Here is a 23979-nt window from a genome sequence, read left to right as displayed (position 1 = left end):
ACACTTTGTCTCCTCATTATTGCCACCTTGGGTCCCTTCACCATCGTGGAGCCTGCTGTGCTCCAAGGGGAAAGTAATGGGCAAACAGAAACACAACATTGGACCCGGTCTGACCACCTTTGTTCTTTGTGTTTGTTGGCCATTCATACTCATTGCAGCTCCGCACATCTCCTCGTGGAAGAGGAAACAGCGCGGGGTGTGACACCATGTTTGCAGAGGAAGGACAGAAAGTACGAATGGGAATCACGGGATTCAATCCAGCATTACACGGTAGCCTATCGAAAACCCAATGGCACGCGTAAGCTTTAATGTATTGTCCTTTCTTCCGCCTCAAACCCCAAGATGGACCAAGGCTTCTATCTCGAGCTCGCACGTAATGTCTATTCCTGTAGAGCCTGCTGGTAGAAAAAGTTTTATTTATTTATTTATGTACTCCATGCTCGCATGCTAACCGCTACTCTGTTTGATCTCCCATTCTCACAGTCCGCATCGTAATTGACAATAGGAGGCGGCCGCCTTTTTACGATTTGAGTTTTTACACGCAGCCTAATGCTATGATTACGTTAACGCTACCACACTGTTTAAACATTGATTATTCGTATCCTCTCTTTCAGAGTCTGTTTGAAATTAAGGCCATTCGAGTTGTTTCTGAGTTGTTTTAGGAATTGATTCTATTATTATATCGTATTATATACCGCCGGTGTGGCTTATGAAGCTTAGTAATAAAGGATTTAAAAATGTTTCTCTTATTCAGCGAAACGGAATGTCTCACAATTTGGAAAAATTGCAGTCGGGTATCTGACCAATAGGTGTCGCGACAACACAACGATATTCTGTTCAAGCACGTTATGTGTAGGCAAGACTGGATGTAAAGGATCTTCAGTAGGCCTAGTCTATCGTCAGTGACTGAACTTATGAAACTGAGACGGTGAGCTAAATCGAGTGTCGTTCTTCCCTTCTAACTATTGCACTGGGCTCTTCTTTTCCATCCACAATGATGGAAGGTCGGAGGGACCTGTCTTTCAGTCTTTCCTGTAGCACTTTCCAACTCTACGCATCGTGATGTGCAATTGGTATCGTGCTAAAGGTCAGTCAGAACCCTGAGATTTTTTTTTTGTTTGTTTGTTTTTTTTTTGTCTCAGTAACTTGAAGGGCAATACCTAAGCGCGCCGATTAGACAAGGCACTCGTCCGTCATTTTAATTAACGTAACGGGGTCAGTTAGATGTCTTTAACGTCCTCTGCCTGCCCATGGTACTGTGCATGTAGGACTCCATCTGATACGCACATTACACGAAACTACACTTTCCGTAATGCAGAGCCTTCCGACGCTGCCTTGAACAATAAATCTATTTAACTTTTTCAGCAGAGCTTCCTCAGTAGCCGTGCTTCAACATAATAAATTTCTGTTTTCATCTAACCCCCTTCTTTATTTTTACATTAAAGACCATCTCTCTTTCTAATGTAACTTAAATCTCTGTTTCATCTGCGGACGTAGGCTACATAGCAATATATCAGTATTAAGTAAGCTTAACTGTAAACTGATAACCCAGGAGGGCTCAAGTGTACTCTGTTTTACGCTTTTTATTTATGCGAAGTTAATATATAGATATAACCTGCTATTGTTCAGTTTGGTATAATGGGTGCTCATGTTATCTCTGGAGATATGGCTAATGTGCTAATGTTTTATTATCTTCATAAACTAGGCTGAAAGCGGGCTAACAAACTTGCAGTTAGGATAAATCTGACATTTTCGGCAATAATGAGTTATTAGCATCTTTATGTCCATTCGATATAGGCTAGGCCTGAAGTTGGCGACGCTAGTTTATACACAAGCGCCCAATAAATAGGTTATAAATAGGTCTTTTCAATAAGACCTTCTGGAAGACCTCGTTTTTCATTGCTAGGCTACTTAAAGCAATCTCAGGTCTGTATGGGGCATTCAGGTATTAGAGGGACAGGACGGTGCATGAATAGGCCTATTTCAGAAAATACAGTGATTATTGGCCTATTACATTATTCTAAACGAATTTATAATATCACTGTTGCACAACTTTTTTCCACCATTGGTTTCACCAGCACAGTCTAGTATAAAGCTAAGTAGGTTGGTATAAGGCTACGATATTGTAATAATTGAAAATTATTATTATTATGATTATTAGCAATAATAATAATAATAATAATGTGTATATGTATGTAATAATTAAAAATTAAATTATTACATATAACATTGTGTGTGTGTGTGTGTGTGTGTGTGTGTATATATATATAAGTCACTGAAACTGCGCATAAATCGCGGGAGACCTGTAATTCTTGTTATGTTTTTAAATCAATAGGGGGAAAAAACCTGTGTCGCCTGAGAACGGAGGCTCTTATTTAAATTGACATTAGCTGCAGCGAATGTATTTTTCCCACACAACCCGCCTCTTTCTCTCCTCTTCTCTCCTCTTTCGCTGCTGTAGAAGGCCGGTCGATTGGGTGATTTTATCCAATCAGGATCGATTCCGCTCCCAATATTGAAAAAAAAAAACTAAACCTGATTTATATAGCCAGTTTTCACATGGTTTTTGGACCGATGCTCCTGGCTCGTCTGCCTCTCAAGGACCAGCGATAGTAGAGCACACGCAGAACGCGGGGCTGTCAGAGATTAGATCCCGTGCTGGTGTGTGTGAACTTCACTGGCGGCTGCTGAAGGAAACCTCCCCGTGCGAGGCCAATGCTGCTGCTGATCCCGTCTTGGCAATCGCTGTCCACTGGCAGTAGTGCTGAAACAGACGCATCGATTTTTCCTCGGGTGACGTAGTCTTAAGCGTGGGGGTGCTCAGTTTAACAGACTAGAGAGGCACAAATCACTACTGGGATGGAAATAAAACCACTAAAAGTGTAAGTTATTACAATATAGAAAAATAGATTAATAAATTCAGGCAAAGCACAAGAACCAAGTGGCTGGACTTTTCTCCGCCCTCAGAGCAAGCACGTCGATCTCCTTGCAGGACTCACCGGGAATCCTTTAGCGAAAGAGGAAGAGAGAAAGGGACTACAAGTCGATGAGGTACGCAGAGATACATTTCCAGAAGGGAAACAGGTTATTTTTCCAACTAAAAGACAACAATTACATCACGATAATGGGCTGTATCGGCTCGAAAACCCAGCTTGGTAAGACTGATTTTGCTGAGTTACATTCTCAAAGCACGGGTACCGCTCAAACCTCAAAGCACGGGTACCGTTTAAGGCAATTTGCGTTTTATTAATCTGGCTTGGCTCTTTGATGTATTACTGAGAGCTGCTTTCCTTCAGAGTGTGGGCAATTTACCCTTCTGATGGAGCTTATGAATCTGGAGGCTCGCGCCGTGCGCCAATGTTTGCGGTGGCTTAAGCAGGGTAGAATTTAAACAAACCTTTAGTGTTGTTGACGCAGTCAGCGGGAAACAACCGCTGGAGCATCGGCGTGTTTGGACTGTTTGGACTGTCAGTACGAGAGTGTTAATTCTTGATCTTCGTGGTGCCTAGCGAGGCAAAGGTGAATTGCGGTCTCAGTTATCAGGCTGCGGTGTTTGGCACGGTCGGGATCATATTTGTGACCAGTCGGTTTTCAGGCGCAATGATTTTGACTGCAATGACCAATTTTAGCTGTAAGGTAAGACAGAATTACTGTATCTCGAGTATGCAATGTATACAGTATACTCCTCTGAAAATATAGCCTGTTGTTTAATTCGTCCATTTCTAAAATGAAGAAAGAAAATTCTAATAAATATATGTTTTTAACCGTTACATATTTCTGAATGAAAAGACAAAACGAGAGCTCTGACGTTTAAGGCAAACGAGTAGGCTTCTTTTGTTGAAACACCAATTTTTTAATCTTACGATTGTTGTTCATATTATTTTTCTGCCAATGATCTGTCCATTAATATAGCTATGATGACCTTTTTATTTACTCGCCGTATTTCCTCTTGACACATCTTTTCCCTCCCTCTTAGGGGTGATTAATTTGACGGGGGGCCTTGAATGAGCGACAAATCACACGCTCCGCCACATTCATCGCGCTCTCGAGATCGCAAACTTGTACCCATGAGCAAACATGAAATACGACCATCTCGCTTTTCTGTAGCCTCGACAAATACATCAGATTTATTTTTTATCACCTTTATCGCTAACCTTTTTCTGCCGCTCCCTAATTATTTATGATGTATTTGTCATCAAGACTGTTCAGAACACAAGCAACGAATGACAGCCTTGAATGAAGGTTCCATAGCACTGTTTTGCTCGCCCTTTAGAAATAAACACGTTCCCAAAATACGACGTATGGAAGGTGATCTTAAAGTTGAAACATTATGCTACACCAGATGTTGCTACTGTTGTTACGTATATCGAGTTATGTCCCTGCTTTTTTATGGTAGGCATTAATATTTTTAGTGCTGATTAGAAGGAAGTAAATAATAGCATATCTTGATTTTATTTGTCAACGACCATTAAAATATATCCCATTGCTTAAATCTAGGGTGGAGAAATGTGTGAGCGTTTAACACACTCCTTTTACCTTAGCTGATGGGTGCATTGCCCTCAACTGAAGGACATTTGGCTCAAACAGAAAAACAAACAGTTGAAACATGTTTTGTTTTTGTTTTTTTCCATTTGCTGGTCCTGTCCTCTACATTCTTTGCGATTAAGAATGGCCTAGTATTGCAACAGGTACAATTATCCAGCGACAGTACGGATTGATTGTGCCTAATTAGAAGCAATTACTTAAAATCAAGCGCCACCTACTCTCAACATATTCGCAGCATCTCCCCAAAGAATAATGGTATTCAACTGGTGACGAAAGATGCCATTTCCTTTATTTTTCGCTTTTCATCCCAGGAGCTCATTATGGTCATTGGCGAAAACAACACACTCTCCTTCCCCTTTCTACCTTCCCGTCACCATGACATCACTGTGTGCTGTCTTGACCCAATTACCGTTATTCTTCATTAGTCTTCTCAGACGGTCAGGGGGAAATGGGGATGCGCTGTAACGTTTCGATGCTGTTACTATGACAACTAGAGGACAGACCTGCGGAGCAGTGCACCCAAGCAAAAGTCAAATGCCGTTTATGCAAACAAACAAATAGAGACAGACGCGCACGTACTGTAAGGATACACAAAATGAAGACATCTCGTAAATCACTGCAATTTAATGTTGACATATAATAAGAAGCATGATGTGGTTAGCTATAGGCTATTGCTTGAATGAAGTATTAACGATTCGATTCGAACCTTAAGGTAAAGTGTCAAACGCTTTGTTGCGCTTTGTTTAAGGTCAAGAGAGGGAGTTGGTTTTACAGAATATACGATATTCGGTGTTCGATACCTCAGTTGAGCATTGGTTGGTCAAACTATTGGTGTTACAATTTACCCTTTTCCTACTATCTGAAAAATCTGAATCCGCTTTATAATGGTGTGTGTGCGTGTGTGTGTGCGTGCGTGCGTGTGTGTGTGTGAGAGAGAGAGGCCTACTCAAAAAATACTAGTCTAGATCCTGACTGCTAGTACAAGTAACAAGTGTCCTTCGGTGTAAACTTGTTGATCTTGCAACATATGAAAATATTTCATAAGCGAAAGTAAATCTTTCTGGCCCGTCAATCGAGGTAATGCTACGTTTAGTAATTCGACTATACCCATTGTTGCGCGCAGTCATTTGTCTGCGTCCAATAAGATTAACGTGAATGCGGCAAAGCGTTATTTAACGTCTTGTGACAAACATTAGTTAGCCTACGGCACCTCCATTAGCTCATCAGAATAGTGCTAAACAGATTAATTGACAGAACAAATATATTCACGTATAGAATGTTGAATGTACTCCCTCGTGGCACAGAATAGTGTTTTTTATTTTATTTTATTTGTGCGTTTATTGATTTGCTCATTTAAAATCCGACAATTGCAGCAACATGTCGATGTGCTGTCATAGCGACAGGTAATTATGTGAAGGGGATTTCAGCGGATGAGTTGTGGCACGAGATCGTCTGCACGACAAAATTCGGTCATTTAAACCTTTCTTTATTTTTATTTGTTGAACCGTATCATATCAACATAGGTACAAGTGATGGGAAATGCCCATCCAATTTGATAAGGTGTACACTGACAGACTTTATCTCTGGTTGAAATGCCCATCCGTAAAGCACAGGTCTTCTGATCACCACTAGGAGCCAGGACCCATCAGGACACTAAGCAATACAAACTTTTCAAAGGAAATAAAAGGGCATTTGATCCTAAATGTCCCCTTAGACCGCATATAAAGACTTATCAGAGAGTGCGCAATTTGAACTCGGCCGTTAATGGAGTCTTTATGCTGGCGAGTGATAAGGGTAAAACAAGAGGCTACTATTTTAGACCCAGTAGAATAGTAAGGATCAGATTCAAAAACAGGTCATAGGCGCTGTAGGCCAAATGGTGCAAAGCCAACTTGTATTTGTATTTAATTAATTGTACACTCTTCTAAAATGACATGAGATGAATTAACCATGTGTACCAATGGAAGTAAACTTCAGTGTAACTGAAACAAGTTAAATGACAGCATCATTTGGAATAGAGTAGAATGGGAAGATATAATAAAAGCGTTTCGTTGCGGTTTTATTTTTTGTTATTCTGAAGTCTTACGACCCTCTTGCAGCGAACTCGTGTAGCCTACTGTGTGGCCAAGTTCAGATAAGCTTATGCAGTTCTGTATTATATAAATGGAATTTTGAAACAATTTCTTAAATGGATTCATATTTTTTATTTCTACATCTGATATATTTCTAATTCATTTTAACAACGCGGCTTCAAGTCTCTATACGTATTAAGGCTACAGAGGACGGAGCGTGTACTTATGTCGCTTACACTACGTCTATGTACAGAATAATGTCTCACGTTCGTTGGTTTAAGCTCTTGCTTGTGGAACGTGCGAAACACGTAACGCATGCTGTTCAGTGTTGCGCCATATAATTTTACGACAGCATCCACTGTATTCAACTTATTCTACTCGAATCTGTGAAAATGTTCTCAGGATCCAAAGCCACCTCAGCTGAGAAAGATACACGATTATGACCCTTCTGCCTGAATGATCCTCTAATTGACACTTTTCATCACCCAGTTACTAAGGGGGTTGTTACATTCTATCACACCAAACTACTGTGTGAGGCGAAACTACATTGCTGACTGAAGATAACTTTTAAGCTATTTTGACATGTGCTGGTAGAAAAGGCTGTCATTTTTATGTTGGGCTTAGACTCCGATGGTGGCACACGAAACGAAGGATAGGAAATTCGGGTTGACAGATAATTCGGCCCATCCGTACTCGCATCTGTAACACTTGCCTGCCACGCGGCAAAACTTACGGCAGAGGAACAGCTCGCACAATTCTGTTATCATATCGAAATAGGTTCGAATGCGAGCTTGGAGGTGATGTCATTCGTTGTGGTCGGTGAAGCTTCATACTAGCCCAGTCTCTGGAGTTCTCACATTTGAGCGTGGGGACTGCCAAAAGCGCTGAATGGCATTTATTCGTCAGTATATACATTTTATTTCTTCAGGTGTGTTCTTATTGGCACGCACTTTTATAAAATTAGCCACTTTGAATTCTTGTGGAGAGCTGCTGAGCGTTGACCAAGGTAGCATGTGGAAGGCGCGAGCCTCGCTAACTCAGTATCCGCAAGATGTGCATCTAACCATCTAACGCCCGCGCCTTTCGCGCACCAGCTCAAAGCTTGACCAACCGTAAAATGGTCACTGCACTTTGTCCGCATGGCACAGCATGACTGCACAGGCCACCTGCACCCGCACGAATGAAACACCCTACCATGGTACCCCTTCATGTGGACCCAGCCTCCTTCCAAAATGCAACCATTCAACAATATCTAACGGAGCATGGTGTATCTTGAAGAGGAAAATTGATCACTTTGATTTGATGGAGTAAATGAGACGTAAAAAACTGACGCTCGCAATTCTATGATGTGAAACAAATGAATTGTAAGTTGTTGAGGCTGTATCGTTGAGTCCTGAAAGATAATAGTGGAGTTGGGCTACCATGAAAGGCTTGCTGAGCGCTCTTAAACATATTAAAAAGTATTTGTGTGTCCTTGGTGGTTTGATGAATTGTGAGGAGGAAAGCGAGATGCCGTTTCTGTCTTTCCCTATCACAGTGCCTGTCGACCGTGCGTTGCGCGTGGACTGGAGCGCAGAGAGTTCCTTTTCAGATCTCACGCTCTTGGGGAACACTCGGACCTGCTTGGCACGGAGACTTTTACACCGTGCTGTGCTAGAAAGCTGGAACCTATGTGAGGTGCTGATCTTTCAGTCTGACCCACTTTTCCAAGTTTCCATAATTCATTCCCCTGGGCACAGAGTTAAGGTCCAGCTTGCAGTTCACCTTGTTATCTGTTTGTCATGGCATAACGATTTTTCAACCAAATCATGAACACTATGGCAAATATTAACAGATGTATTTCTTAATGCAGGTGTGTATTTATTATTTTTCTGTATTTCCATTTGACTCCCTGCCTAATTATACACCTTCCTGTCACCCAGAATTAGAAGGAGAATAGAGTATATAGACTATAGATTAGATTATCCACCCAAAAACCATGTATACATGATATATATATGTGTATGTGTGTACATTTGTTGGAAATGAACAGAGTGTTCCCGGCCTGTCTCGAGCGTGTCCTGTGTTAAACGCGATATGATGTATGGTAAGAGTTACCAAATAATCAAAGCTGACAGAATCTCTCAATAGAGTTCTCCTGAAACTCTGTAATTCAGTATGTGAAGCAGAAAATTATTTTCTCAACCTTTCCTGGTTTAATAATTACCTAATTAACCAAGCTATACGAGTCGTTAAGGAGTAATTTCGCATTGGGTTATTCATTCTGCTTTTATTAAATGTTCACCAGTTAGTTTTCTAATTATTCGCAAGTCATTCAAAGTAATTAGCAATTAATTTTTAATGCGGATTTCGAACGGAATCTCGATGCCATTGAATGTAATGCTTCTTGCCTTCAACTAAATGGAATTAAATCGCTCCAGTATAGATGGTAGATTCGAACGGCTTCGTGCTATTATGAATTTTATTTCTGTATTGCGTGCGCGCCCTCGCATCGCTAGGGCACCTCGCTTTTGCGAAGTTGTGTGTCTTGAAGGTTGCATTACCGTGCAGATCGCGTACAGGATTTCAATTCTCCGTTTAGAACTGCATCCAAAACATTGTATATGTTTCGAACGCAATGACGTTCCAATCGTGCATTTCACATATGGGGATGCTTTGAGAGCAGTTTAATAGCATACGTGCATACACAATAGAACCTAATGGTAGTGAAAACACCAACGTTGTTATTTGATGAAAAAGATGTTTGGTCTGTATGATTACTAGACGAAGGATAATTCACCGGTCTTGATTACCAAGTGACTCTACGGCTAATAACACAACACGATAACACTGTTGCTCATTTAGGCTCAGTATCGTCAATCTATTTAACATATATTTGTTTACATGTGGGTTTTCACGTGCATTTTAAATTGCTGAATGATGATTTTTTTTTATCTACTGGCAGAAACGTAATTTTTAAATTGGGGAAAAAATAAAATAAAATAAGCAGCTCTAATTGTTTACCGCGGGATTTCCTCGTGGCACCGAGGCTATACGCACTACCCCAATGAGAATCTTGTGCAGCAATCCTATATCTGGAGCTTGTCTACCAACCTGGGCCATATGTTTGATTATGATTACCATAAGGGGTCTCTTTTAAGAATTGCAGCCGACGCGTGCACGTTGATTGACTAGCTTTCATAATACTTTCCATAGAATCACAAGAGTACGCGTGTCGACTTACCGCCTTCGCCTGGTCAACAAGCATTGCAATGTAATACTGCCTATGCGTCCTCACCGCTCAAAGCTCATAGGATCTACCGAAGTTCAATGTTCGGCGAAGAAGTGGGAGGCAGGAAGAGGCAAAAGAAGGATGCAGCAAGCAGCTGTAAGTATCGAAAGTGGTGCATGTGACGTCATCCGCAAATCACGCAGCGTATCCTGAGAGAAATCGTTCCATGGTGACCGGTTGCTATAGAAATGCACCTTTAGTGGAAAGTTGGGACACCGAGATCCGTTTCGCCGCACAGCCAAGGAAAGGATCTACAAAAGCGCGAGCATCGACGTGGCATGTTTGTGAAGTGGAATTCGCTATGTCCCTTTCCTGATGTGGAAAGGCTGCTCTTCTTTGATAGAGCGAGGGGCGTTGTCACGGAAGAAGGCATTGTGGTATCACGTTTCTGTAATATCAGATGTATTTGCTTATTATCATTTTATTCTTACGCTGTGATGATGTGCGTCGTAATTCCATTATTGTTCGCAAACTAGTTTGTGGCGGCTGTATTCACTTTTGATTGCGGATTATGTTGACGGAAATACGGGAGCTGTCCAGGACCTGAAACCTGTAGGGTATGTTTTCTTCCAGCTTCGCGCGGTCTGTTTGCTGCATCCGCGCGCCGCTCCGTTATTGTTTTGTAGCCACGGTAGACCAAGCGAAAAACATATATCAATTCTTTATAGAATTACCTTTGAACCGCGGGATTTTTCGATAGTTTTGTCACGTTTACAGAATATCGAGTTTGGATTGATTTATTATCCTGTGCCTTCATAGTGAAGTAAATTCATATTCTGCATTATGAGTCACGTGTTGCTATTTTTGTGAAGGACTGGTGTTGGTGGTTTTATTTTTTCATTTGAGATATTTATTGAGTTTCTTTTTTTTACCTGGGAGGGTGGGACAGAGTATGTTTGGCGTAGAGGCAGCGAATAACCGGTAGTAAACGCCGCAGACGAGCTTGGTGTACGAACCGAACAGTGGTAACGTGAATACCTTCTGTATTCAAGAGATTCACTAGACCGTGTGAATTACCCTATCTCGGGAGATTTTTTTTCCACTTCGTCTATGCACTCTAAGGTCAAACACAGAACAACTTGGCATTGAATGTGACACTGTTAGCGCGCATAGTAAACCGTTCACCATTCCATGCGCCTTCTGTTCAGTGGGGCAGTAGAGGAACGGATGGTAGCTATAGTGAGTGTTTCATTTGACTCGTGGGCATTTTATATTCCGAGAATTCCCTTGTGATCGATGACAGACATAATCACGCAGAAATATCAGCACTCTCGGGGCCTTGGTTATTTATACTTTTGGTATTTAGCGCATACCTCAAACTGTGTCACGGTGCCTGCTCAATGCTTCACTCTCATGAATAAACGATAAACATCCTGGCTTAGTGTCTAATCAGTGGCAATAATTATAAACAAGATCCATACACCACGTGGTTGAAGTCTATTAAAAGAAATCCCGAACAAAAGCTTACATCGACTTGATACAATAGCTGTAGGTCACACCGGTGTGAGTTTTCAGAACAGAGATGGTGGTCTTTCTTTAGTCCACTGCTCATTGGCAAATGACTGTACCATACCCAAACTAGAATCAAGGCTTTTCGGTTTTTTTTTTTTTTTTTTGGCAAGCACGTGTGTTGGGCTCTGTGTTTGTAGCACATCCCCTCGTTTTTATGAAATGTACGGCATATTCATTTACATTCTAAAAACCAGAAAAAGAAAATAAAAAAAACATGAAAAACAGCAAAACATAAGAAAGGAGGAGGCGAGAGAGACTGAGAGTGCCTGCCTCCCTTCCATTCTGCTGACTCCATCCGTGCGGTTAGATCAGTACCAGGGGCAGTTTTATTTATATCATAAGTCATATAGTCTCGCCGTAGTATTGTGGGGATTTATGTAGCATCATGCATAGGCAGACGCTGTCTGCTTTAGCCTGAGGTATAGTGCAGGGTCAGGGTGGTGCTGTGAAGGTTAGACAATCCCTGTGTGAGTCTCCAGGGTGCAGTGAAGCTCTTTATTGAGATTACAGTACCTACTACTCACACTTTTGCTAAGGCCTTTTCTGCCACAGGGTGCACTAGAGACCCCAGGACCTGTGGATAAAGCCTGTTGAGTGTGTGTATGTCTTTACAGCAGTAATTGTGCAATTCTGATGCCTTTCTGTGTATTGAACAATAACAAAATATCATTAGGGTTTTTGGTTCCTCTGTTAATTTTTTCTACTTTCCGTACAGGCCTGTAAAACTGTCTGGACATTACTTGCATTCCCCTCTTTTCCTTCCTGCCATAGGGTAACAGTGGCATGCTAACGTTGTTCTTAGCCTAGCCAGAGGGCCTGACTGCCTGTGCGTCCTTTACAGGTAAATGTTGAAGACACTGTCGAGATGCTGCCAAAATCAAGAAGAGCGCTCACCATTCAAGAGATTGCAGCACTGGCAAGGTCATCATTACATGGTAAATATACAGATACACTCTCTCTCTCAGTCTTTCCCCCCTCCCTCTCCCTGTCTCACCCTACCTCACTCTTCTCTTCTCTCCTCTCTTTCACTCTCACTGTCTCCCCCCCACCTCTCTCTCTCTCTCTCTCTCTCTCTCTCTCACACACACACACACACACACTTGCACTCATGCTCACACTGTGGCTTTATTTGTTGTAATGTACATGCCTGTCACCCCACAGGTATCTCCCAGGTTGTGAAGGACCATGTGACCAAGCCGACAGCCATGGCGCAGGGGCGAGTGGCGCACCTGATCGAGTGGAAGGGGTGGTGCAAGCCCACCGACTCGCCCGCTGCCCTCGAGTCCGACTTCAACTCGTACTCTGACCTCAGCGAGGGGGAGCAGGAGGCTCGCTTCGCAGCAGGTGTGTCACCACCCCCCCCCCCCCCCAACTCTCCCCTGTCCCCTCCTCCTTCCACCCACCCTCACCCAGCCCCTCCCATGCCCCTGAATCATCCACAGTATTTCCTGTGCCCCCCCCCCCAATGTTAATAGCGCTACTGCTTTCTTACACAGTTTTGCCCCTGTCACTCACACTCCTTGCCCCGCCTCCTTTCAGATTAAACAGGCTAGTAACCCCTCCTCCTTGCATCTGTTGCAAGGCTAAAGCTTATCACTCTCAGCCCTGCATGTGTGATTCAGGCCCCGCCCCCTCCCTCCTCTGACTGGCCGAATGTGTGGATCAGGCCTTTAGCTTCGCTGCGTAAACCGGTGGCGGTGGAGCTAGCCCGCCATCTCGTCCTCGCTGTGGGAGGCAGAGTGTTCTAGGCAGGCTGATTTTGCCCCAGGCGCCCGCTCTCCTATGCCTTTCTCTGACTCAGTGAACTGGCTGTCATTTCGAGCTCTCTCTCTCTGGACCCTGCATTGCAGGCTCCCAAGGTTAATTAGCGGCGTGGGCTTTCCCCCTCAGTGGCATGACGGTGCTGTTTCTGCACACTTTCGTTCTTCCTCCCGAGGGTTACACGAGGTCAGTTTGTTCAGTTTCACTGCACATCTTGCTGACAGTGTTATTCTTCCACACTGGCCCCCCTCCCGCACGCTTCGCCATCCCTCCGCTTGCTCACGACATGCTGGACATGGGCCTTGAGGAAATGGGCCCCCCAATGCACATCAGAGATGCCCTACACGGGACAGTGCTGCTGCACAAAACAGGGGCGTCAGACTCACACCCTCAAATGTGTGCACACAGCTTTGGTGACAGCAAATGCTCCTGGCTTAATTAGTCAAATTAGTTGTCTAATCTGTGTACATTTACACCTGTGTGCCTTCCAAAATACAAAAGCAGTAAAATCCAGAAAATACACAGTCCTGGAATAAAGAGTCCTTTACTGGTCTAGCGGAACCCAAATACCTGAGAGCCAAGGGGGTTTGGGTCCAGCATTTGAAGCTGCCGTTGTGGACACGGTCGGGGCCAACCTTTCCTTGTTTTATGCTTGGGAGAACCAATCGTATTATATTGCATTACATCACATTATGTGCATTCAGCAGATGCTCTTATCCACAGCGACTTACACAGATTTTGCTGAGTAACTTCTCGTATCCATTTATATACAGCCGGATATATTATACTGAAGCAAGGGTACAACAGCAGTGCCTTACCTGGGAATCAAACCTGCAACCTTTTGGTTACAAGCCCCTTTCCCTAACCATTAAAGGCTGCCACACATTGTATTCATTTGATCATATTTTTAGATCAAGATGATCATACATGTGTACAATGTGAAGCCAAATAATTAGCTTAAAAAGATGAAAGTTTAAAGTGAAAACATTTTCCAGGTTACACTATTTATCTGTGCACTCAACTATCGAACAGTTCCAGTCTGTTTTGAGTCCAGGTCTGGAAGTCTTTGTGTCCATTACAGTCAGGTCCGTTTGGGTCTGTTCAGGAGTGATAGAGTCCGTTATTGTGTTGAGTCATATTTTATCTACTTACCTCATGCTGGTCTGGATAATTATTTTCTTTGCTCAAGGGGGCAAAAGCAATGTCCATTTCAGATTTGAGTCTGCAACCGTCTAATTACAAAGCCGGGCCCAGCGATTTGTGAGGATTTTCACTTGCAGATCGCATCATCTTGTCAAAAACGCGTTTCAGGAAAATGTATCGCTCGCAAACCCCAAATGAAAGTTCCACGACTACAGGCCTCCTGCAAATCCATTTATTTACTTGCAAGGATGGCATTTCCTTTGATTATGCGGGGATGGAGGCACGCTCCAAAAAAAAACCTTCCATGATCGTGACTGCAATTTAGATAACTACGGAGCTGCTCAAAAGATATAGATCTCCACAGCATTAAGTGTTACGTTTATCCAACTTTCGTGATAGAGATCTTGGGTCAAACACTAACAGGAGCCTGGCTCTACAAGTCTCACTTCAAGTGATACCATTTACAAGCTACCTGTAATCTTTGGATCCTAATGTTGTAGCTGTGCTTCAAGCATTTTAAAACCATTGTCTAAGTTTACTTCTGGAAACTTTAAGTGCACCCCTCAGATACCCCTGTGACCCCTTGTCTTCTGGCCCCCGTGTCCAGCCCATGTAGAGATGAGGAGCGCTACAATGCCGTGCACAAAAGCAGGAGTACAATGCACGACTAAAACGAGGCAGGCGGACGAGAACAATTGCTGATTTGCCGATTGTCTCCATGAATGCGCCTTGCGACCTGAATTTGTGGCAATCGCAATCGCAGCTTCTGTGTGAAGCACTCCAAATGAGCGGGAGCAATCTGTCGCCGCTCGCAGATCTCAGCTTGTACGTCACGCCTCTTGTGAAAGGAGCCCCTGATTTCCTCGTCCACACTGTACACCACACAGTCAGTTACACACACTGCTGAACCCTACCGCTGTGCGGTGGGTCAGTGCCTCAGCTGTGGGGGATATGAGTGTAACTAGGCATGCAACCAGGGCAGACCCAGCGACCCCTGTTCCAGGCTCTTGCAGGGCTACACAAGTGAGAATGTGCCGGAAACAGGCGTCCTGACAGCCCAGCCGTTGGTGTCCTCTTGAACTCTTGGCCCCGAACGGTATGCAGAGTCGGTTTAAGAGCTCCCTCTTCCCTCTGCAAGTCTGGCTGATAGCAGTTTGCCTGCAGGGCTGGGTAGGTGCCCTGTTCTGGAGGACCGCACAGCCCTGGCCTCAGATTAAATGCTGACGTACACACGTTTGGTTACTTGTAAAGGAAAGGATCCCAGGGCTCAGCTGGAGATGACGGATGAGTAAGGATGAATGGAGAGAATGAGCAGATTGCTACATGAATCAATAAATTAATGCATGAGTAAAAATTGACGTAGGCATTGATGAACTGGAGCATGAGCGAGAGAGAGAGACAGACAGAGAGAGAGAGAGAGAGAGAGAGATGAAGGTGAGTGGAGGTGACGCCCTGGGTGCATTAGCAGCCGTCTGTCCTGCGTCGTCACATCCGCCACGGTCACCGAGCGTGGGGTGAGCGCTGAGTCACCTCCGGCTCCTGAGGGTGCGGCGGAACGGGACGGAGTCGGAGGCTGGTGCGGCTGTTCCAAGGTCCTCCCGCGTCCATGAACCAAGAGGCCAGGGGAGTGCAGCGTGGCGGTCAACAGGGCCTCTCAGCGCGGGGCTGCCCTGCACACAGCAGGGCCTCTCAGCGTGGGGCTGCCTTGCACACAGCAGGGCCTCTCAGAGCGGGCCTGCCCTGCACACAGCAGGGCCTCTCAGAGCGGGGTTGCCCTGCACACAGCAGGGCCTCTCAGCGCGGGGCTGCCCTGCACACAGCAGGGCCTCTCAGAGCGGGGTTGCCCTGCACACAGCAGGGCCTCTCAGCGCGGGGCTGCCCTGCACACAGCAGGGCCTCTCAGCGCGGGGCTGCCCTGCACACAGCAGGGCCTCTCAGCCTGGGGCTGCCCTGCACACAGCAGGGCCTCTCAGCGCGGGGCTGCCCTGCACACAGCAGGGCCTCTCAGAGCGGGGCTGCCCTGCACACAGCAGGGCCTCTCAGCGCGGGGTTGCCCTGCACACAGCGCTCCAGAGTGAATGCCAGCAGACGCTCTGTTAAACACTGCTACAGGCAGGGCCTCAGGGCTCAGGCCTATTCTAACTGTGGGGACTGTGTGAGCTCTAATGCCTGTTGACTCCTGGCCTCAGGGATTAGACTAGCAAACCATTCTGTGGGTGATGTGAATGCAAGCATCTGTGTGTGTGTGTGTGTGTGTGAGTTAGCTCGTTTTTGTGTGTGCGTGTGTGTGCATGTGTGTGTGTTTGAGTGTGTATGTTTGTGCGTGTGTGTGGTGTGCGTATGCTTGTGCTTGTGTATGTGAGATCTCTCTCTATGCCGTGCTTTAATGATGTGTGTTCTTCAGGTGTGGCCGAGCAGTTTGCCATCGCGGAGGCCAAGCTCCGAGCGTGGTCATCTGTGGATGGAGACGACTCAAATGATGACTCCTACGATGAAGACTTCCCCCCGGCGAACGAGCCCCCCCACACCACCCAAAGCACAGGTGAGCACCTGCAATGCACACACACACACACCTCAACACATGTAGACATGGGCCCACGCAAACACAATACAAACATACTGTATACAACCCAACTACACATGTTCATCACACAAGCACTGATCAATGATGTCATTTCCTGGTGAAAATGGATGAAGGTTCTTTCAAAATAGAAATCTAACTCCTGACAGACTTTTGCTGTTGCCTGAAGGGTTAATGCATTTAAAATTATTTGACTCTGTTCTGGTGTGTGTGTGTGTGTGTGTGTGTGTGTGTGATTGGAATCCTATATTAATCATTAGTTTTATAAATTAGGACTGGCCCCCACAACCTGCTAATTGGATTGTATTCATTTATTTATTATCTGTCTCCTGCATTCAAACTCAAACTCTCCCCCTTTCTTTCTTTCTCATTCTCTCTCTCTCTATCTCTCTTTGTTTCTCACTCGCTCTTAGTTGGTCAGTTTAGGACAAGAGCTGTGCCAATTTTCCACACAGTAAAGAGTTACGGAGGAGCTGGTGTATGGTGGCATTAAACAGTGGCACGCTCTGCTCACGCCCTCCCTCCCCATCACTGCATCGTTTGGCACAGAGCTCCTCATTGTCCAAACTACCCCCCCCCCCCCCCCAAAGCGGTTGGATGGCACGGAGCGTCCATTGTCCCACTGCCCTACTTTCCTCCTCTGAAAACATTTTTTGTTCCCCAGCGCAATTCGATATTCCGCCATTCATCCCTCCTGAAAGTTTAATTTGATTCCTGTGCGGCAGAAGAGAGGGTGCGGACCGCCTCTCCGGCTACCTGGAAACAGCCTGTCAGCTTACCTGACTGGACCGCGCTGCTGTCCGGTGATAACAAATGATGATAAAACATACGCAGTCAGTACTGCTGAGCGCCCTCAGAAGCGCAGTCATGGTTCTTGGCCGTTCTCAGTGGCACATGGCTGCTTGTTTATTTCATTGGGTTGTGAGCGTGACTATCGGGGTCGTGTGGCCCATGACGCTGAATGGTGTGTCCTGTATCCTCTTCCACCGATGGAGCCCTCACAGTCCCACCTGTGCTGTTCCTCCCTCAGACACGATGGTGTACCCCCACTACCTGCGGGACCTCCTGCACAGCCACGTGTGCCAGCGGCTGGTGACGCGGGCGCCCTGCGAGGGGGACAGCAGCGCCGAGCCCTCGCCCGCGGGCGGCTCGCCCGACACCCTGTGCTCCAGCCTGTGCAGCCTGGAGGACCACCCGCTGCTGCGCGACCTGGGCTGCCCGCCCGCCACGCCCGCCGACCTGGCCGCCAAGATCCTGGGCGCGCTGCAGGGCGGGGAGGAGCTCCTGGCCCGGCTGCAGAGGGCCGGGGGCGGGGACTGCGCCTTCCGCAGCCTGGGGCGGGGCCGGCCCGGTGACGACTCCTCCTTCTCCATCTCCTGCTCCGAGTCCTTCCTGTCCCCGGCCGAGGACGACGACCTGCCCTGCAAGGACTACGAGAGCGTCTGCCGGGACGTCCCGCCCGCGTACGCCGCCCGCAGGAAGGTCTCCGACGTGGCCTCCTCCGGGGTGGTGTCCCTGGATGATGAAGAAGAGGAGGAGGATGAAGTCGAGGAGGAGGAGGACGAGGGACGGAGGGAGCGGGGGCAATGACTTCTCCTCCCCCGGGGGTTTATTTTCATTTGATTTTTAGTGTGCCCTGCATCACCCCCTCATCCCCCCCCAAACCCACCCACCTCTCTGCCAATGGTCTCTGTTCCCTATTGAAACTTCTTTGGCATGTTCCTTTGCTCTCTGGCCATTCTATTTCCTCTAACTCTGTGTTTGCTTCCCTTACTCTCCCACCCCTTGCTCTGCCCCTCCCTCCTCCCTGCTTGGTTTGAAATGTATCGATATATATTTTTGTGTCGCGGCGTCCAAACAATCGTTGTCAGAAGTGGGAGGGATGGACTGCAGCCTCTGTGTTTGGCACAAACCGGTTGCCTGTGGGTTTGGTCAAAGGCTTAAAGAGTACACAGGGACAAAAACTGATGAACAAAAATGATTTTAAAAAGCTGAAAATGTCTTTTGCATGTATTGCAAGTGCTGAAATGAACATGCGGGCTGATGTGGTCTTGAGCACAGTTTGTTATTCCCACTGTTATGAAACTCCCACCCTCCCCCATTAACACCCCCCCTATCCATCCATCCATCCTCCCCCCACTGACCAAATTGTCCTCAATGAAAATCCAAACATGGCATCCTAAATCCCTCCTTGCGTGAAAGACTACAGCTCCTCAAACGGCATGGCTTGCTGAGTATGCCAATCTATTAACCTGTCACTACAAATTATAAAGCATATGCTGGAATGTTCTTAAACTGACAAGATTATGTCTTTTAAAAAATATTTCTCACAGACTAATGAAATAAGGGTGTGCTTTTCTTGTACTAGTTTTCTATCATTCAACATGATGTTACTATGATAATTATTATGATTCTGATCATGAGAACATGTACCTGGGGGGTTGTGGGAAGATGTTTTTTTTTTTTTTGTCCTGAATTTCTCTGAAGAAGAACTCTCATGGCTGTCTTAAACGAGCAAAATGTTCTTGAAGTAACCCTTCAGTGCTAGAAGTGTAAGGTTTGGTTAAAAAAACTTGGAAAATAGACAAAAAAACAGAAATACTAGATTTCAGTGATGCAGCGGAGAGGAGGTGAATTGTGTCTCAGATTTTCTATATTTTTGTATGCGTCGTCATGCTTTGATCTCCTTGACTGTGCGGCGTGGCTGTGTCCGTGGTTTGCACGAAGCTAATGTGGCCGTAGGTTTCTCATCTCTTTGTTATCACTGTGTGATATGGTCTAATGGAAAAAAAAAAAACAATGGAAAAAAAAATCTGAATTTTTTAAAAGAGAATACTGTGATATTGTTTGTTATTTTCACTGCCATGTCCTTTTCTGCAAGGATTTCTATTCCTTTCTGAATTACTTTCTGTTGTTTTTTTCCTTACGAAATGTTACTGAGTTACGCTTTCGTAACCCTCTGCTGCCGTATCACAGTTTCTTGATCCTTTTTGCCTACTTTTTTTCTCTTTCTCTCAGTTCTTTGCTGAGAGCTCTGTCTCCCTCTCTCTCACTGGTTTTCCTTGCAGACCTCAGTCTCATTCATTACAGTGGGAACAGAAGATTGACATTTATGTTTTAGAGGAAGCCAAATTGCAACATCAGTGGTCCTTGAACATATAGCATAGCAAATTTGTTATTAAAACAGGAAAACACACAATGAGTCAGATTTTATCCACTGTGTCCTTTTGGATAAATTGTTGCTTTGGTTAAATTATGAGGATGGCCTGAGGAGTTTAAAAGTCACTTTCTTTGACTGTAAAACCATGAAACTCAGGAAGTTCCACCTACACAAATTCTAGGAAGTCTTGGCCTTGATTTAAATCCTTACTCCTTGCCCGTAATGATTATGTCTGTAAGGAGCACTAATGACTATACGGGACAATTGCTTTGTAAGGAAACTGTAGACTCAAATGAACAAAAGTAACCTCTGATGAACTAATCTGATCCTATCTTTCTTTGAATATCAATTTTAACAGTTTCCAAACATTGTACAGCCCTCAGACCACAAAGTCTGAATAACAATACAATATCTGTGTTCCCTTTAAAAATAATGCTGTCTGTTGTGTGGTTATGGTGAATTAGCATAGTGCACAGCTGCAGGTCACATGTTCTTTGGTGACATGCTACGAGCCAATCAGGACCCTGGAACATCAGAGCATACCATGTTGTGCATAAGACAGAGAGGGTGGACAGAGACCTGAGGATGCCTCAAAAGGGCTGTAGGACTCATTTCTCCTTGAGAGGGGGAGATGGTAAAGACTACAATCATGACCAGGAAAGCAATTTTGGATTCTCTGTTGATTTTATTTCAATATTCTGCCTTGGATATGCCAAATGCAAATATAGCATGGATCATTACACTGATAAACAACACTATAACAAGCACATTGACCAACCTGGCTGACCTTTTCTTTCAGATACAAGCGCTGCATTCATGTTGAAAACAAACAGTCAGCATAATCTGCATATCACATTCTGCTGGGCATTATCAGGGCACTGCTGTCATGTGCAGATTGCTCTCTGACTCTCCTGTGTGGCCCAGACCCTGGCCAGTTGGTCACATGACAGCAGATCTCCACGTGATGTCGAGTTTAGGTACATAGATTTTGTAACGCATATAAAAGAAATATTTTTTTAGGCAGGAGAAGTGGAAAGTGTGGTCACTGGCCTTGGGCGGGCCTTGCCAAGAGAGTCAGTCTAACTCAGGTGCACCTCAATCGCTGTGCCTTCATCCCTGTCTTTCCCCTTTCTCGTGTCCCACACTTCTAATTGTTCATGCCACGTTAGCCAGGTCTCAATTGTTTCATTTGTTTTTCGAGAAAATTGCGGTCTCATTCTTAGAAAACATCTCCATAGATTTTCAGCTCCAGCGGTTTCCTTCATTTGCTTTAGTTTTGAATGCTGTTCCAGGTAACTAACTATATCCTTTCAGTCCTGCTGGAGTTGAGGGTGGTGCTGTTTGTGGTAAATGTTTTGGGTAGCAGAGTTGTGCGGGTGGCAGTGTTTATTGCCAGTCAGGCCTGAAGGAGAATGTTGTTGACAGTGTTTCAGGGCAGTTTAGGGGACTGTCGGTGCCTATATCAGCGTTTGCTTATGAATTGTATCTGTCTGTGTCCTGTCCATGTAAATTACCTTGCTGCAGGACCTGAGGAGTCGGATACACCGGCTCAAATCCTGTCACACACAAGCGCTGCTCCGACTTTGCTCTCCAGAGCCCGGGGAACAGGGAGCCTCTGAGCTATTACATAACAGACGGACGGCTGAGCGGCACCTCTGCTGACAGGCAATTAGCTGTGATTATGAGATCCACCGACGACAGGAACCCATGAATCACACGGCTAAAGAGAGCTCTGTCTCAAGCTGTCTTTGTTTTCTCTTCCCCTCCCCATTTCTCTCTCTCTCTTGCTTTCTCTCTCCTTCTTTGTCTCTCTCTCTCTCTCTTGCTCTCTCTCTCCTCTCTCCCTCTCTCTCCTTCTCTCGCTCTCTCTCCTCTCTGTCTCGCTCATTCGCTCTTGATAAAATGTAAAGGCAAATGCTTATTAGTTTCATGGCTCTACGCTGAGGTTTTTTGGAGGCTCTGTGCCACACCCCCCCCCCATATTCAGTGACATTGGGCACTTCTGCGTGGCAGAGATGCTGCAAGCTGCTCCAGATTTCTTGCCTGTGTGTGTGGGGGGACTTGTGTTTCTGATAAAAGACTTTGCACATCTAAGAGCCCTGAGCAGGCTGAGGGTGGGAGAGAGCAGCCATACACTCTACCCTATTTTTTTGCAAAGCAGTGGCATGTGCTGTTACCAGCCTCCTGCTGTCTCCTTCTGCATTATTATTGTTACATGGCCTAGAAAAATTGGCCTGACACTGAGTGAGTGCGTTTATATAGGCATATGTGCCTAGGAATATGTGCATTATATCCACAGATATGAGAGAAAAGCGAGTGTCGTGTTTAACTTGCATTAGCCTTTGTCAGTGCTGGAGTCTTTAATTAAAATGCCCCGTCCTCCTCTGAGAGCCACACAGGGAGGTGCTCTCCAGCAGGTCCCCACTTGCCCCTCACACAGTTTGAGTACCAAACCCTCTCACTCTAAAAGAGGTGCCAGACTCCCGGAGGCTCAGGGACCCAACACCCACAGGCCTCATCACACAAAACATAGCATACCATTTTATAGTAATTGCCCTGTATTTTTTTTTTTGTTTTGTTTTGTTTAAAAATGCCTTTTTTGTCTGTGTAACTGTGAGTAGGGAATAGTAGATTCTATTCTCTCTCATTTTCATTGGTGCCTCAATGTTTGCCATTCCTGTTGTCCCGGCTTACTTTGAAAGCAGTTTTCAGATGCTTGGTTGGCCAGATAACAAGTCACATGGTCGAGGGTCTTATTCCCTCTCTGCCCAAGGCAGGTCGAATGTGCATACTTTCTCCCTCATTAAACTGTCAGTCACAAACACACTTACATATGGGCTACAGTCCCAGGCACTGATCCTGGATCAGTACCCACCTTTCACACAAATCACTGGGGTTATGATTAGTGGTGTCCATGCTGACCCTGCATCAGTTGTTTGTGAGCAGAAAGCCAATCGAGTACAGAGAATCCAATCTTGCTTTCCTCTTCACAGATACTCTTTCCGCTCAGGGAAGGAAAAACAGTGGTCTGAATTGTTCTGTAGTCTTTTTCTGTGGGTTTCATCCACAACAAACTGTCCAGAATCCTTCTTCTTTCCCATTGTCCTGGCCCAAGAGGGGGGTGTCCAGGTGTGTACAGAGTCACAGAGGGAGGCAGTCTCAGCAAGAGGTCAACTGTATATATATTGTTTTTCAGAGTGAAGAAGAGCCCCTTTGTTGATCGATTTCAGTTGAGAAAATGGGTTTTCAGGACAATACTGAAATGCTAGCCTGCTTGAATGAGCAATGCATCCTGAAATGTGCATGGTGACCTTGGCTGCTTGCTTTTGGTTGACAGTTGAATGTGCATGTAAGGGAAGTGGGTGAGAGTGAGGGGGAGGGGGGTGGGGGTCGGGGGATGGAGCTGTCACTTGAAGGAGGGGCCCTTAAAGCCAGCAATGATTTCCATTCTCAAGCAAATGTGGTCCTTAAAGTTAGTCTTGGGACTAGTTTTCATTCCCATCCAGCTGCCTTAGTTAATGGATGTCCTTATTTTGTCAAATCTGACCATGAGATTGTGGCTTAAAATTGGAAGATTATTTTAAGGTGTCTGAAAACCAAAAACCAAAGGCACTTTCAAGCACCAGCATGATCAGCTCTGTGGAATCACTGCAGCTCCTGAGGTCTGCAGTGTGCAGCAGGCTAGCGGAACTCCCTCCCTCCCTCCCTCCCTCGCCAGGCTCACTGGAAGCGGTGATCGCTGACCTCTCCTTAGGCTCCTTCCCGCAGTGGTTTACTTTCCTGTAAAAACTCGCTCTCTTTCTTTTATCAATCTTCTTTTTTTATCTTTCGGAATGATTGATACTTAGTAAAAAAAAACCTTTTTCTCTCTCTCTGTTGCAGCGCTTGCCATGATTTGAAGTTATGAATAAAAATCTTTAATGTTATTCCCCTG

The 23979-nt window shown here is 45.3% G+C and overlaps 1 protein-coding gene across 9 annotated transcripts; it reads left to right on the top strand.

Moving 5' to 3' along the window:
• Window positions 1-172: 172 nt before the first annotated feature.
• Window positions 173-23979, top strand: zgc:165508 (uncharacterized protein LOC100101652 homolog). Of its 9 annotated transcripts, none has more exons than XM_035386383.1 (6): window positions 328-373; window positions 8155-8294; window positions 12242-12335; window positions 12562-12744; window positions 16709-16846; window positions 17916-23979. In XM_035386383.1, the coding sequence occupies exons 1-6, from the start codon at window positions 343-345 to the stop codon at window positions 18473-18475; spliced, it is 1146 nt and encodes a 381-aa protein (XP_035242274.1). In that variant the 5' UTR covers window positions 328-342; the 3' UTR covers window positions 18476-23979. The 9 variants fall into 9 exon arrangements, with proteins under 9 accessions (XP_035242282.1, XP_035242274.1, XP_035242273.1 ...); XM_035386382.1 differs by lacking the exon at window positions 328-373 and adding an exon at window positions 2541-3155; XM_035386391.1 differs by lacking the exons at window positions 328-373; window positions 8155-8294 and adding an exon at window positions 173-270.

This window comes from Anguilla anguilla, chromosome 12, assembly GCF_013347855.1.
Source record: "Anguilla anguilla isolate fAngAng1 chromosome 12, fAngAng1.pri, whole genome shotgun sequence".
In the NCBI taxonomy this organism is placed as follows: domain Eukaryota; kingdom Metazoa; phylum Chordata; class Actinopteri; order Anguilliformes; family Anguillidae; genus Anguilla; species Anguilla anguilla.
Note: the sequence above shows the minus strand (reverse complement) of the source record. Positions and strands in the feature narration are given on the sequence as shown.

What these genes read in the sequence shown, in the direction of transcription:
- zgc:165508 (XM_035386382.1), top strand. Translation starts at nt 3,047, where the DNA reads ATGAGGTACGCAGAGATACATTTCCAGAAGGGAAACAGGTTATTTTTC. An exon ending in CGGCTCGAAAACCCAGCTTG is followed by an intron (nt 3,156 to 8,154) that starts GTAAGACTGATT and finishes TCCCTATCACAG; the next exon opens with TGCCTGTCGACCGTGCGTTG. An exon ending in GGCAAGGTCATCATTACATG is followed by an intron (nt 12,336 to 12,561) that starts GTAAATATACAG and finishes GTCACCCCACAG; the next exon opens with GTATCTCCCAGGTTGTGAAG.